General features: G+C 43.6%; 1 protein-coding gene across 1 annotated transcript in view; it reads left to right on the top strand.

The window, feature by feature from the left end:
• Positions 1-1882: 1882 nt before the first annotated feature.
• LOC111149349 (theg spermatid protein like) overlaps positions 1883-14651 on the top strand; it is a 53882-nt gene continuing 41113 nt past the window's right edge. The window contains exon 1 of the mRNA XM_022506345.1: positions 1883-2390. Coding sequence (XP_022362053.1) covers positions 1898-2390 — 493 coding nt within the window. The 5' untranslated portion in view covers positions 1883-1897. The remainder of the gene's footprint in view (positions 2391-14651) is intronic.

Here is a 14651-nt window from a genome sequence, read left to right as displayed (position 1 = left end):
CTAGGTTATGATACTTGAAGGCATTCCATTTAGTGGTGGACTAGTACAGATTTAGGAGTGCCTTTTTAAGGTGAATTTACAGAACTCTTGCCTCATTGTTCACGTGTTGAGTTAAAACACTTTAGTTCTCATTTCTCCATGTATTTGGGATATAATTCTTGAATTTCCATACAGTACTGCACATGTTTATATCATGTCTGAGGGAGCAGATTTCCTGATTCAAATATGTCACTCTCTTCTCATTCTTCTAGATGACATCCACAACCCAAATATTTCTAACTTTTTGCATCTGTGAGACAGAGTATGTCCAAGGAATACCCATAGTGTGCAAAAAGTGTACTTGGGTTCATCATGTACTTGGACAGATTACTTATTCTTGAATACCTCTAGTGTCTTCTACCAAAAACAAAAACCCCACATCAGGGAAACCCTACCACTTCTTTTCTCCTCTACCATATCATCATGGCCATGAAAATTGGCTGAAAGCACTCCTCCAGATTGGGAGAGGGCCAGATGACTTACCTTTTAAAATCTCTTAGTCTAATAATGATTTAAAGGGGGGGGGGAGTTTGCCAGGTACAGGGCTATAACAATTCTGGTATATTGTATTTAAATACAATTGTACAATCTTGTACATATGTATGTATGTATGTATTTATTTATTTATTCTCACCATAGCACATACCATAATCTTATACTTAAATACAATGATAATTACAGGGTTTATGAAAAACAATGATTTATAGTGCACTTTAGTAGACAGGTGCCCTGTAATGAAACACAAGTTGTGGATGAACGTCTTATTCTTGTAATCCCGTGTTTCTCTGTGACTGTGTGTAGAACTTCATAAGAAGAAAACTTTAAAAATCTGAATTTGAGGGGCACCTGGGTGGCTCAGTGGGTTGAAGCCTCTGCCTTCACCTCAGGTCATGATCTCAGCGTCCTGGGATCGAGCCCCGCATCCGGCTCTCTGCTCAGTGGGGCGTCTGCCTCCTCCTCTCTCTGCCTGCCTCTCTGCCTACTTGTGATCTCTATCAAATAAATAAAATCTTTTTTTTTTTAAAGAATTTATTTATTTGACAGAGAGAGATCACAAGTAGGCAGAGAGGCAGGCAGAGAGAGAGAGGGAAGCAGACTCCCCACTGAGCAGAGAGCCCGATGCGGGGCTCGATCCCAGAACCCTGAGATCATGACCTGAGCCGAAGGCAGAGGCTTAAACCACTGAGCCACCCAGGTGCCCCTCAAATAAATAAAATCTTAAAAAAAAATCTGAATTTGAGATTTTTCCTGAATATTAAGTTTGGACCAGATGATATGTTGGTGTCGCCCATCTCTCACACCCACATTATGACTGTTGTGCATTTATTAGAAACTGATGGCAGTCAATCTTAGTGATCCAGGGCCTTAGAATATTACCCCTCCCAGCACGGTTAAGGAACAAAGGCCTCTGGAGAACCGGTGCCACAGAACCTCTGAACCCAACAGGGACCTGGTTCTGCTGTCTGAGCGGTGCCATAACTAGACCGGAAGCTGCTATGTTGTCCCCAAGGCCTGGGTAACGGGAAGCACTCCAGAGTCCTTGCCCTTAACCCAAGGAACAGCTGGGTCGGGAGCCTGCCTGTTCCTTTCCGACGGTGGGCGCCTAGAGCGAGACGCGTTCCCTTGGCAACCGGAGAAAGTGCGAGGAGGGCCCCAGACCCCGCTGCTTGGGGTGGGGCTGGGGTGGGGCGGGGTGGGGCGGGGTGGGGCGGGGTGGGGCGGGGTGGGGCTGGGGTGTGGGGGGTGGGGCGGGGTGGGGCGGGGTGGGGGCGGGGCGGGGCCCCGAAGAAGACACAGAGCGCGCCTGCGCCCCGCCTGGAGGATCAGCGCGGCGTGCAGCTGGAGCTTCTAAGCACTAATGGAGGAGGAGGAGTTTTTAGACTCCTCTGCCTTTCCGGATGGGCGTGGCGCGAGAAAATTATCCGCTCCCTCCGAAGCCCATCGGAAGCCCTTAGTACTGAGGCTTCTGGAGGCGCACAAGCTTGAGGGTCCTGAGAAGCCGGAGGAATCTGAGGAACCGGAGGAGCCGGAAGAGGCCAGCAAGCAGAGCCCCCGAGACCAATGGGACGAGTCTGATGAGCCTGAGGAGACATCTGAACCCCACGCGTCCTATGAGCTCCACGAGTCCTATGAGCCCCACGAACCCTATGAGTTCCACAGAGCCTACGAGCCTCAAGCACCCCGCAAGCCCCGTAAGCTCCGTGAGCCCCGTAAACCCCAGGAGTCCCATGCTCCCCGAGAGCTCCACAAGCCCAACGAAGTCCAGTTGCTTCCCAGAGCTGCCGCCATGGTGATCTCCCCTTCTCTGGTGACTAGGTTCCCGCCGAAGATCCCGCCATCTTCCCTGAGCGGTAGGTGTGGGGGCCCCTCCCGAGGCACCCCACCACCCCACCCTGTCTGGAACTGGAGTCCGAATGTGAATGGTTGCGTGCAAGAGCTCACTTTGACGAAAGATAATTTTGGGGTCATTTACCTACTGCTTTGCAGTCATCTATCTTTGGATCATATGTAACTCTGATGGGTAACTGAGGACTTTGGTAAATGAGAGAAACTGAGTTTCTTCACTCTCTCCTCTCTTCCCCTGGTGACCTCCTAGCTGTCCTTGATTAATCACTGTAACTTCTTTTTGAAGCTCTTCTTGATTCTTTCCTATAGTTAGTCATTGCATTTACTCTGGGTTGCCACTTTGAACATTATCTCTGTTACAGCACTTAAGATGCTCTTTCTCCCCACTTAAAGGGAGGCATCCTTGAAGGGAGGATATTTTCGTCAGTGTTTGGCACTTAGCGGCACTCGATAAATGCTAGATATTACATTATTAAAGTTGTAGGAACAAAACACTCATGGAGCAGGAATTCAAAGTGTACTTGCTAAATGTTTACGGTCCTCAACAAGTTCACAAGATACCTTAGAGGGCTAGTGGGTCTTGGGTATAAATATACCTTGCTCTAACCACATTGGTTCATTTGGGACTTTTCATTGATGATCCCACCCTAAACAATTCTTTGTCCACATTGGGCTTCCAGTACCTCAGCTGACCACTTTTAATCTCATGTTTTCCTTGGCTCCTCTTTATCAGCCTCCATTTTGTGGTTTGTCTGTTGACTCTGGCTACCCACCATATTTCTCCAAGCAAAACCCCAACCCTGGTTAAATCTAACCATCCATCCTCTGCCTACACCTGAGCAGCTGACTCTTACTGAACAAAATCCCACAATGATATGGTTTCTTTTACTTCAATTTCTTGACCACACATATTACTGGTAGCTTGATACTTCCTAGCTAGCCCACTTTATTCATCTGGTAAATTCTCCTAATCTCTGAGAAGATAACTAACTGTCCTCTTTACTCTCCTCCATATGTTACACTTTCAACCCCCCAAAACAGCTAAAGACTGTCTCCTATTTTATTGAGGAAATAGAAACAGTCATGAGCTCTCATCTTTTCTTTTTTAAAAAAATTTATTTGACACAGAGAGAGAGGACAAGCAGGGGGAGCAGCAGAGGGAGAGGGAGTAGCAGGCACCCTACTGAGTGGGGAAACACATGCAGGGCTCTATCCCATGGTCTCAGGTATCCCTGGGACCATGACCTGAGCTGAAGATAGACCCTTAACCAACTGAGCCACCTAGGCACCCCGAGCTCTCTTATTTTCTTACCCACTAATCTATTTCTTTTTTTTTTTTAAGATTTTATTTATTTATTTGAGAGAGAATGAGTGAGAGAGAGCATGAGAGAGGAGAAGGTCAGAGGGAGAAGCAGACCCCCCAAGGAGCTGGGAGCCCGACGCGGGACTCAATCCTGGAAGTCTGGGATCATGACCTGAGCCGAAGGCTGCCGCTCAACCAACTGAGCCACCCAGGCGCCCCCCGACTAATCTATTTCTTTACCCAAATATACACCTATGTATTCTTTTTACATATTTCAAAGAACAATTGTGCCTTTTTCTGTGAAAAGCAAAGTCCTCCACTCTGCTTTGGATTTTGCTTTTGTCTCCTGAAGAATTTTGTTCTTGCCATCATCCCCCTTCTCTCCTACAGATTTAATTTCTCCATTTCGAATGCATCAGTCCCATGAATGCTGACTTATACTCTATAAACATATTCTCAAGAACCTTTCATCTTGAAAAAACCCTTGATCCCATGTCTTCTTCAGACCCCCCCTCCTCCCACCATAGCCATCATTTTTCCATTCTTTCATTGCAGAACTTGTCCAAAAAGTTGTCTATACTCACTCCCATTTTCCCACTCCTTATTCTCTCAACCCACCTAGTTAGCTTTCTTTTCCCTCCACTCCACTGAAAATGCTCTGATTTTACTGCCTTTCTCTCCACCACCAACCCTGTTACCATGAATGGAGATTTCAGTATCCATATGGATGATTCACTTGGCTTCTCCGTTCTTTGACCTCCTCACTTTGAATGATGGTGTTCTTCACCCCATCTTGGGCATCTACTTCTCTAGCCTTTGTAATGTCAATTGCTATGCTGTTTCCAAAATTTCTATGTCAAGGGCTCTAATCTCTAACCCTGCCCTATCTTTCCAACTCACTCACTCCTCCTTGTACCCCCTCTTTCAATTCTTCAGCTTCAGGATGACTTTTAACCTACTGATGCTATTAAACTTTCATTATGTATCACCACCTTTTGTCTGCCATCTCCCTTTACTCACTTGATAGTCCATGGTCCACTAACAGAATCACTCCCTTGCAAATATGCTTACCTCCCTTGTTTCCCTCTGTCATTCTTGCCCAGTTAATTCAGTTCTTGCCTGCACTTGAAAAGCAACGACAAGAGAAAAACAACTATGCTGATTTTATTTTTTTATTTTTAAATTGTTTTAAAGGTTTTATTCATTTATTTGACAAACACAGTGAGAGAGGGAACAAAAGCAGGGGGAGTGAGAGAGGAAGCAGGCATCCCACCGAGCAGGGAGCCCAACGCAGGGCTTAATATGTGGAGCTTAATCCCAGGAGTGGGGGGTGGGGGATCAGGACCGGAAGGCAGACCCTTAACAACTGAGCCACCCAGGCGTCCTGCTGACTGATTTTAAATTAATGACTTTGAAATTCAAGTGGGCTCTCAATGCTGCTTGGCAAACATACTACATTTCTCCTGTCAACTCATTTTCCAACATAGAATCTATCAAATTACAAGCATCTGTACATATATAGTCTGCCTTTTCTCCTGTTAATGATGGATGAACTGTCTTTATTGCTATGCCATTCTCTCAACCTGTATGTTGGATCCCATCCTATCTAACTTTAAGCTCTTTGCTCCTAAAATTAGCATCATTTTATTTTCTCTGCTGGGTCATTCAGCACATGAACATGCAGCAGTAATTCCCATCTTTAAACAAAACAGCCTCCCTTAATCCCATGTGCCCCTCCATGTGCCACTCCTATTTTTCTGCTACTCCTTAGAGAAAAATTCCTCAAAAACAGTTGTTATTATTTCCATATCCTCACGTCTCATTCTCTTAAGAACCACTTTAACATTCATCTCTAACTTGGCTGAAGTTGCTCTTGTTGAGGTCATAATGACCTCCGCTTTGCCAAAATCAATGGTTAATTCTTCATCCTCATCTTACTCATTTGACATATTCACTCCCTCTTTCTTGGAAGTCCTTCTTTACTTGCCTTCATTGTCTTCCTATCTCATCAATTTTATCTGATTCAGTTTTCTTTGAGTCAGGAACTTCTCTTCCCAGCCTCTAGGTTGAAGTGAGAGATGGCTCGTTTTCTCAGATTCTTTAGAACTTTCCTTGTTCCCTAGGCAACGTCCTCACTTCCATGGTTTTAATTGTATGCTGGTAACTTCTCAAAATTTTCCCTTGAGTTCCAGAGTTTTCTAACCAATTGTCTATTTAATATCCCCACTTGAGTACTTAGTAGGCATGTAAAATTGAATGTGTCCTCAATTTTGAGCTATATCGTGACTGAACACTTATCAACATCTAAAACTTCATCATCTTTCTTTTTTTAAAAGATTTTATTTATTTGACAGAGAGATCACAAATAGGCGGGGAGGGGGGGAAGCAGGTTCCCTGCTGAGCGGAGAGCCCGATGTAGGGCTCTATCCCAGGACCCCAAGATCATGACCTGGGCCGAAGGCAGAGGCTTAACCCACTGGGCCCCCCCAGGCGCCCCTAAAGCTTCATCATCTTTATAAGCCACTATCATCTCTTGCTTGATCCACTACAGTAGCTTTCAACTTGCTCTTGCTTCTACTCTTGCCCCATTCCCCCGCCCCACTCCAGTTTATTGTTCAAACGGCCGGCCGTCATGGGTCTTAGAACATAAATTAATTATATGCAGCTCTCCTGCTGTCTTCCGTCGAGAGGGGGTTCTCATCTCACATGGTTGGTAATCTAAAGTCCTCAGCAGGGGCGCCTGGGTGGCTCAGTGGGTTAAGCCGCTGCCTTCGGCTCAGGTCATGATCTCAGAGTCCTGGGATCGAGCCCCGCATCGGGCTCTCTGCTCTCTCGGGGAGCCTGCTTCCTCCTCTCTCTCTGCCTGCCTCTCTGCCTGCTTGTGATCTCTCTGTCAAATAAATAAATAAAATCTTTAAAGTCCCCAGCAGCCCTGCAATGCCCCACATGATCTGGCCCCTACCTGCCTCCCCATTCAAATGTCCCACCATCTCTACTCTCCAACCATGTGGGCCTCCTTGCTCCCACCTCACAGTCATTTCATTTGACTTTTCTTCTGCCAGGACACCCTTCCCTCAAGTATTTGTCTCCTTATGAAGATATACCAGATCACTCTGTCAAAAAGAACACTCTCTAGCCTGCTCCTTTTCTTTAAAGTACTTGTCTTACTGACTGTACAATATTATGTGTCTGTTTGTTTACTGTTTAGCTCACAGAGGGCAAAACCTTTTCCACTGTTTCATCCTCAATGCCTCAAGTAGTGCCTGGAACAAGTTAGGACTTAGCAATTATTGTTGAATGAACGATTTCTTCATTCAGTCTCTGTCACCAAATGCAATGGTTCCTTCTCTATCCTTAGGGTTGTTAAGAAAATTAATTGAGTTAATACCTGTGAAACATTTAGAGGCAGATTGTGGTACTGGTAGGTGCTTAGTAGATGTTAGCCATTATTAGTAGTGGTGTTAGTATTCTTATCTTATTTGACCTCTGGGCAGCATTTAATACAATTGACCACGCCCTTCTTGACACATATACCTCTTAATCTTGACCTCTGTGACACAACAGTCCCTCAGTTTATCACTTATGTGACTGATTGCTTCTTGGGCTCATTTGCTGAGCCCTCCCTATTTTCCTGAACTCTAAGGAGCACCATTCTGACCCCTTTCCTTTTTTTTTTTTTTTTTCCACTTTTCCCTCCCTGGCTGTCATATGTACACTTAACAGCTTTAAATAGCATGTCTGTACTGCTGCCTCCTAAATTTACATATTCCAGCTCTACTCTCTTTCCTGAGTCCCACACTCATGTATTCAAACTGCCTATTGGACATCTCCATGGATATATCATAGGCATCACAAAAATAATATACTTTGAGACAGAAGTCTTGATTTTCTCCCAGTCTTGTTCCTCCCTCACTCTTCCAACTGAATGCTTCCAGAAAATGGCAAATTTCAGGGGAAACGCACAGAATCAGGGAGACTACTTGAGAAGCTCATCTAGAAATCCAGATGAGAAATGGCTATAATTGGGGTGAGGGTGTACCAATGGAAATGAATGAATTCAAGAAATAGAATAAGTAACAAATTGCATTGGATGCATTTGATTTGAAGGTGAAGGAAGGGGAGTTAGGGAGCAATAGTGGATTTTGGGGGGCTTGATCAAACTGGATGCTATTTTATAAAGTAAGGATGCCACCCTTACTATATAATCCTGCCTGTGGCTTCCCATTGCTCCTAGGATAAACCAGACCTTTGCAGGAGTCTATAGAATTCTGTGGGCCCTCTGACCTCACTCCCTTCCATTCCTGCCTGCTTACTCTGCCCCAGTCATACTGGCTTCTTTTCTGTTCTCTAAAAGGCCAATTCCATATTTGTCCCTGCTTCAGAATCTGTATTTGTGGTTTCCTCTCCCTAGATGGTTATTATTTTTCCAGAATTGTCTTGTGATTATTTCCTATTCGGGTCCCAGTCCACATTTTAATTTTCTTTCTTCTTTTTAAATTATTTATTTATTTATCTCTCTGTCTTCCAAGTTTTTTTTTTTTTTTAAAGATTTTATTTATTTATTTGACAGAGAGAGATCACAAGTAGGCAGAGAGGCAGGCAGAGAGAGAGAGAAGGGGAAGCAGGCTCCCCGCTGCCCAGAGAGCCCAATGTGGGGCTCAATCCCAGGACCCTGGGATCATGACCTGAGCCGAAGGCAGAGGCTTTAACCCACTGAGCCACCCAGGCGCCCCTGTCTTCCAAGTTTTTATGTAAACTCCAGTTAGTTATGGGGTGCCTGGCTGGCTCAGTTGGTGGAGTGTGTGACTCTTGATCTCTGTGGGTTTGAGCCCCACATTGGGTGTAGTGATTACTTAAAAAAAATTTTTAAGGGCGTCTGGGTGACTCAGTTGGTTGGGCGACTGCCTTCGGCTCAGGTCATGATCCTGGAGTCCCGGGATTGAGTCCTACATTGGGCTCCCTGCTCAGCAGGGAGTCTGCTTCTCCCGCTGACCTCTTTCCTCTCATGCTCTCTCTCTCTCTCTCAAATAAGTAAATATATTTTTAAAAGATTTTATTTATTTGACAGATCACAAGTAGGCAGAGAGGCAGGCAGAGAGAGGGGGAAGAAGGCTCCCTGCTGAGCAGAGAGCCCAATGCAGGGGCTCAATCCCAGGACCCTGGGATCATGACCTGAGCTGAAGGCAGAGGCTTTAACCCACTCAGCCACCCAGGTGCCCCAATAAATAAAATCTTTAAAAAAATTTTTGTAAATCTTTAAAAAAAATAAATTCCAGTTAGTTAACAAATAGTGTAATATTAGTTTCAGGTGTAGAAATTAGTGACTCAACACTTCCATACAATACCAGGAGCTCTTCACAAGTGCACTCATTAATCCCCATCACCTATTTCACCCATCCCCCACCCATCTCCCCTCTGGTAACCAGCAGATTGTTCTCTATAGTTAAGAGTCTGTTTTATGGTTTTCCTCTCTCTCCCCACCCCATGTTCATTTGTTTTGTTTCTCACATTCCAAATATGAGTGAAATCATATGGTACTGGTCTTTCTCTGCCAGTCCACATTTTTAAAAGGTGGGAAAGCCTAGTCTTAGAGGGCCTTCCCTGTTCATGATGTCTGTAGAAACCCTCTCAGAAGTAGCTTTATGATGAGACTCTCAAAAGTTTTCAGACTCTGCTTTAGAAAATACTGTTTGTTTGTTTTTTAAAGATTTTATTTATTTATTTGACAGAGAGAGACACAGTGAAAGAAGGAACACAAGCAGGGTGAGTGGGAGAGGGAGAAGCAGGCTCCCTGACAAGCAGGGAGTGGGATGTGGGGCTCAATCCCAGGACGCTGGGATCATGACCTGGGCCGAAGGCAGATGCTTAACGACTGAGCCACTCAGGTGCCCCTAGAAAATACTACTTTAAAATTTCTTATCTTACCCATTTGTTTTTTAGATTTTAGATTTTCCTTGTTAAAAATCCCATCTTTACTGGGTGCCTGTGTGGCTCAGTTGGTTAAAAATCCTATCTTTACATTAATTCCCTCAGTAAAGCTTAATAAGTGTCCAGCATATTTATACAATATTTATATAAAATCATGTAAATATTAGGAAATGTTTAGTCAGCATGTCACCTTGCTTCTGCTCAATAAGATTCCTTCCTCCAACAAACATTTGTCGCACATCTGCTAAGGCACTCTTTGTGCCCTGTGGGGCTGTAAAAATGACTGACACATGGCAGTTTGGTTGTGTGTATATTTTAAAAATGTATATTATAGGAGTGCCTGGGTGGCTCAGTGGGTTAAGCCTCTGCCTTCGGCTCAGGTCATGATCTCAAGGTCCTGGGATCGAGCCCCGCATCGGGCTCTCTGCTCAGCGAAGAGCCTGCTTCCCTGCTCTCTCTCTGCCTATCTCTCTGCCTACTTGTGATCTCTGTCTGTCAAATAAATAAATAAAAATCTTTAAAAAAAATGTATATTATAGAATAGAGCCCATCATCTATCACCTGACTAGTGTATCATCACCTAATCTTCAGTGTCCCTCTTGAAATTTATACTTACTATGTTCAGGGTGTAGACACTGAGCCTTAGATAAGTAAGACAAGGATCCTGTCCTCGAAGGACTGTCAATGTGGTTGGGGAGGCTGAACACATCTGTAACAATAACACATCCACATAGCATACAAAGTAAAGCAGATTGGAGTATCCCACAGCACAATCACTTAATTTCCTGAGTTGAATGGCAATACTAACCTCTACTTTTAATGGAGAAGAAAGACTCAGAAAAAAATAGGACCAAAGTATTCATTTAAGGTACTTACATAAAATAGGCTGAAATAGAGATTAAATATTTACTTTCAAAGTATACAGAACTAAGAGTACTTCATTTGGGTTTTATTTGTTTATTTGTTTATTTATTTAGGATCCATGCCCAGTCTGGAGCCCAGTGTGGGGCTTGAACTCACAACTCTTAGATGAAGACCTGAGCTTTGATCGAGAGTCTGATGTACTTATATGACTGAGCCACCCAGGCTCCCTTTAATTTTGATTTATAAGGGATTAGGGAAGTGATTTAAAATAAAGAATCTCAGGCAAGAGTGGGAGTATGGAGGGAAATCATATTGAGTAAACTTTTAATTTAAAACTGTTTTGAAATTTGTAAGACATTTACATGACGAAAAAACCAAAACAATCTTAAAAGACTAAAGGAGGGGTGCCTGGGTGACTCAGTCACTGAAGCAGCTGCCTTTAGCTCAGATCATGATCCCTGGGTTCTGGGATCAAGCCCTGCATCAGGCTCCCTGCCTGTTGGGAAACCTGCTTCTCCCTCACCCACTCCCCCTGCTTGTGTTCCCTCTCTTGCTGTGTCTCTTTCTGTCAAATAAATAAATAAAGTCTTAAAAAAAAAAAAAAAAGACTACAAGGAAATGCTGCTTTCCTACTCTGTCCCTCTGTCCCCTTTTACAAGTAGCCACTTTCATTCATTTCTATGCATCTTTATATAAATATAAGAAAATACTGTACAAGCTTATGTATGTGTTCCTCCTTTCTTACCAAAGAGTAGCACATGTTATCCTCTTCTTCACTTGACAGTATAACTTCCCAAATAACTACATAGGGAGTTTCCTCATTTTTAAAAAAAAATCCAATGCTTCATATTTTATGGCACAGTTGTGCCACTACAAGTTTAACACCTCATTTTTCCCAGGATGTTGCTGTTATTACGAGCAATGTTGTAATAGATAAATGTGTACATGATGTCATTTAGTACACATCATGCAGGTGTGCCTTTAGAATAAATTTCCGGAAGTGGGTTACTGGAGGGTAAACACACCTGGAACTTTTTTTTTTTTTTTTAAAGATTTTATTTATTCATTTGAGAGAGAGAGCATGAGCAGGGGAGAGAGTCAGAGGCAGAGGGGCAGACTCCCCGCTGAGCAGGGACCCCAATGCGGGGCTCAATCCCAGGGCCCTGGGTTCATGACCCGAGCCGAATACAGACAGTTAACCATCTGAGCCACCCAGATGCCCCACACCAGGAACTTTGATTTAAGAAAATGGCCTTCCATGGGAGTCGATGCATTTCGTACGCCCAATGAAAGTGGCAATGAAAGTGTTTGTTCTCTTATAGACTCAACGTTGTAGTGTGTGGTTGAACTTCTGGCTTTTTAAAAATTTAATCGATAAAAAACTAGTGTGTCAGTTAAGTTTTAATTTACATTTATCTTACTATGTGGATAACATTAAGCATCCTTTCTGATACATATTTTTTCATGTCCTTTGCCTAATTCCCTTTGACTTGCTAGGTATTTTTCTTACTTACAAGGAGATTAGCTGTTTGTCTAGGATATGTATGACCTGGGTATTTTTTTTTTTTCTGTTTGTTTGTTGGTCTCCTTGTTTTCACTTGTTTTTATTTCATTTTATTCTGCTACAAAAATATTTTTATGGTAAAATTTGTCAATCATTTCTTTTATGGCTTCTGTTTGGAATCATAATTAGAAAGGCCTTTTTCCACTTTTAGGTTATGAAGGAATTTCCCATGTGTTTTCTTTTATAATCTTTTTTTCCTAAAAACATTTAAATCTTTGATCTGTTCAGAATTTATACTGATGTTTGGCGTGATTTGTACATCCAGCTTTCTTAGCAGCTACCCAAGTTGCCAGTGCTGTCTTCACATAGATGAAATTGGGTAAAAAAGAACATGAAAAATAGATTTGAAATAAGAGAAAAAAGGTCACAAAAGTGTACATGTGAGAAGAGGCACAGCTTCATAGTTAGCTGGAGAATGTAACAGTTTTGAGCTCTAGTTTGCAACGAAGTCCCTGGTTTCTGTTGCTGTTGTTGTTTCACCAGATGGAAGGACTTGTCCTTTCTGCCTCTGCCTTCTCAACCTCAGTCTCCTATCTCTTGCCCATGACCTTGAGCTAAGACAGTGGGGAGAGCACAGTGCCAGGGAGTGGTGCCTAGGAGAATAAACAGTAGTGATGGATCACATGGCTTATTACATCATATCGAAGAACATCCCACTGTCTGTTTACGTTGTCATACCCAATGTGGAAGTGGACTGCTTCACGGCCAATCTCTAAAACAATAGCGCACATAGAGCAAGCACAGATTTTACTTCAAAAAGCCTTGAAAACTAACTAAAGTAGATCTTACTGAAGTATCTTACAGGCAAGTAACTGTACCATCGATCATAGAGTGAAACCTACTAAAAATGTTGTGACACCACTTTTCCAAGTCCCAATCCTCATGAAAGCTAATCTCCAAAAATACCTCTTCTCTTTCTCTCAAGTTCCTGCTGGCCTCTCTCTTCCCTCTTCCTGTGCCTGCCCCCTAGATCTCTTCTGAGAGGGGCTTCCTGCCTTTTCTTTGTAGGTCAGTGGTACCCCATTCAGTACAACCCAGGGCTCGAGGCTGAACATCTCAAACGTGGGCTCTTTAGGAGGCAGAGTGGAGGGCCAAGTGGACATTTCATCCTTCTGTATTACAAAATGCTTTACTCTGCTTGCAGTGGAACTCACAGCGGAGAGTGCTTCATCATTGCCATCGGGGAAGAGCGGGTTTCATGAGGTTCTTTCCCAGCAGATGGCAGTCTTTTCCATCAAATGGCTTGGATCATGGCATTTTTTAGCTGTAGGTGGCAACGTGAGTGGTGTAGTTTGTGTGATACAGAATAAAATACAGACATTTAAAGGGCCTACTGCAGCCATAATGTTCTGATTATCTCTTAGAGGGGGCTGGTGTTCATCATTTTGCTCAAAATCCTTTAGGGACTTCCTTCTGGTAGCATTTAAATAAAAGCCTGACTCCTGCAAGGCTCACTGGGGTCCGGCCCAACCACAAATCCTGCTGTCCTTGCTTGCTCCCTTCCCTCCAGCCACCCTGACCAGCTATCTTCCTGTGTCTTTTGCTTGATTCCACCTCAGGACCTTTACACTTGCCATCTCCTCAGTCTGAAATGCTTTTCCTCTGTCTCCTGGTTAGAGGCAGGATTTGGTTTCAGCCTGTTTGATTTCAGAGTCAGTAGTCTTACCCATTAAACAATATTGTGGCAGAGCCTAAAATTGTCTGCTTTGAAAAATACCAGTGCCTGTGTTCCATCTCCAAAGATTGTGGCCTAGGGTGTGACCCGGGCTCCACAATTTTTAAAAGATCCGAGAGTGGGTCTAATGTGCAGACAAATGTGGAAACCATTGTAACATTGCTTTGCTTGGGACTTTAGCCACCTGAGAGCTGTTCTGTCCCACCAATTGGCAAAATAACATCAAAAGTATTTCTAAAATAAAGAGTGCGAGGGGTGCCTGGGTGACACAGTCAGTTCAGTGTCCGACTCTTGATTTTGGCTCAGGTCATGATCTCAGGGTCATGAGATTGAGCCCCTTCATCAGGCTCTGCACTGGGTGTGAGCCTCTTGAGATTCTCTCTCTCCCTCTCTGAGCTCTGCTCCTCTCTCCCTCTGTTTAAAAAAAATTAAAAAGTGCAATCTCTGCCTATGGGAGAAATGTTATTCATTCATATTATCAGTATTTGTAGAAGTGTTTTTAGGATTGATTCAGTGTTATAGTGACTCTCTGACCTGTGTATAGAAGCTGGGGACCAAGCTTGGTGAAACACTAAAAATCCACGGAACAAGTGTTGCATCTGTGATGGGTGACAGGATGACTGGGCACTAGGGGAGTATTTGTAGACCACTCTCCCCTTTTCCTTAGGTCTGAGTCAGGTGAGCCTTAAAAGGTAGAGTAATAGATGGGGCGCCTGGGTGGCTCAGTCAGTTGGGCATCTGACTCTTGATTCCAGTCCAGGTGTTGGTCTTAGGGTCTTTAGACAGGACTCTGCATCCATACTCCATACTCAGTGGGGAGTCTGCTTCTCTCTCTCTGTCTCCCTCTCCCTTGGCCCTCCCCCCACTTGTCTGTGCTCTCCTCTCTAAAATAAATAGATAAATCTTTTTTAAAAAGTAGAGTAATAGAAAAC

The sequence above is a fragment of the Enhydra lutris genome, unplaced genomic scaffold, assembly GCF_002288905.1.
Source record: "Enhydra lutris kenyoni isolate GAN:26980312 unplaced genomic scaffold, ASM228890v2 scaffoldscaffold21, whole genome shotgun sequence".
Taxonomy (NCBI): Eukaryota; Metazoa; Chordata; class Mammalia; order Carnivora; family Mustelidae; genus Enhydra; species Enhydra lutris.
Note: the sequence above shows the minus strand (reverse complement) of the source record. Positions and strands in the feature narration are given on the sequence as shown.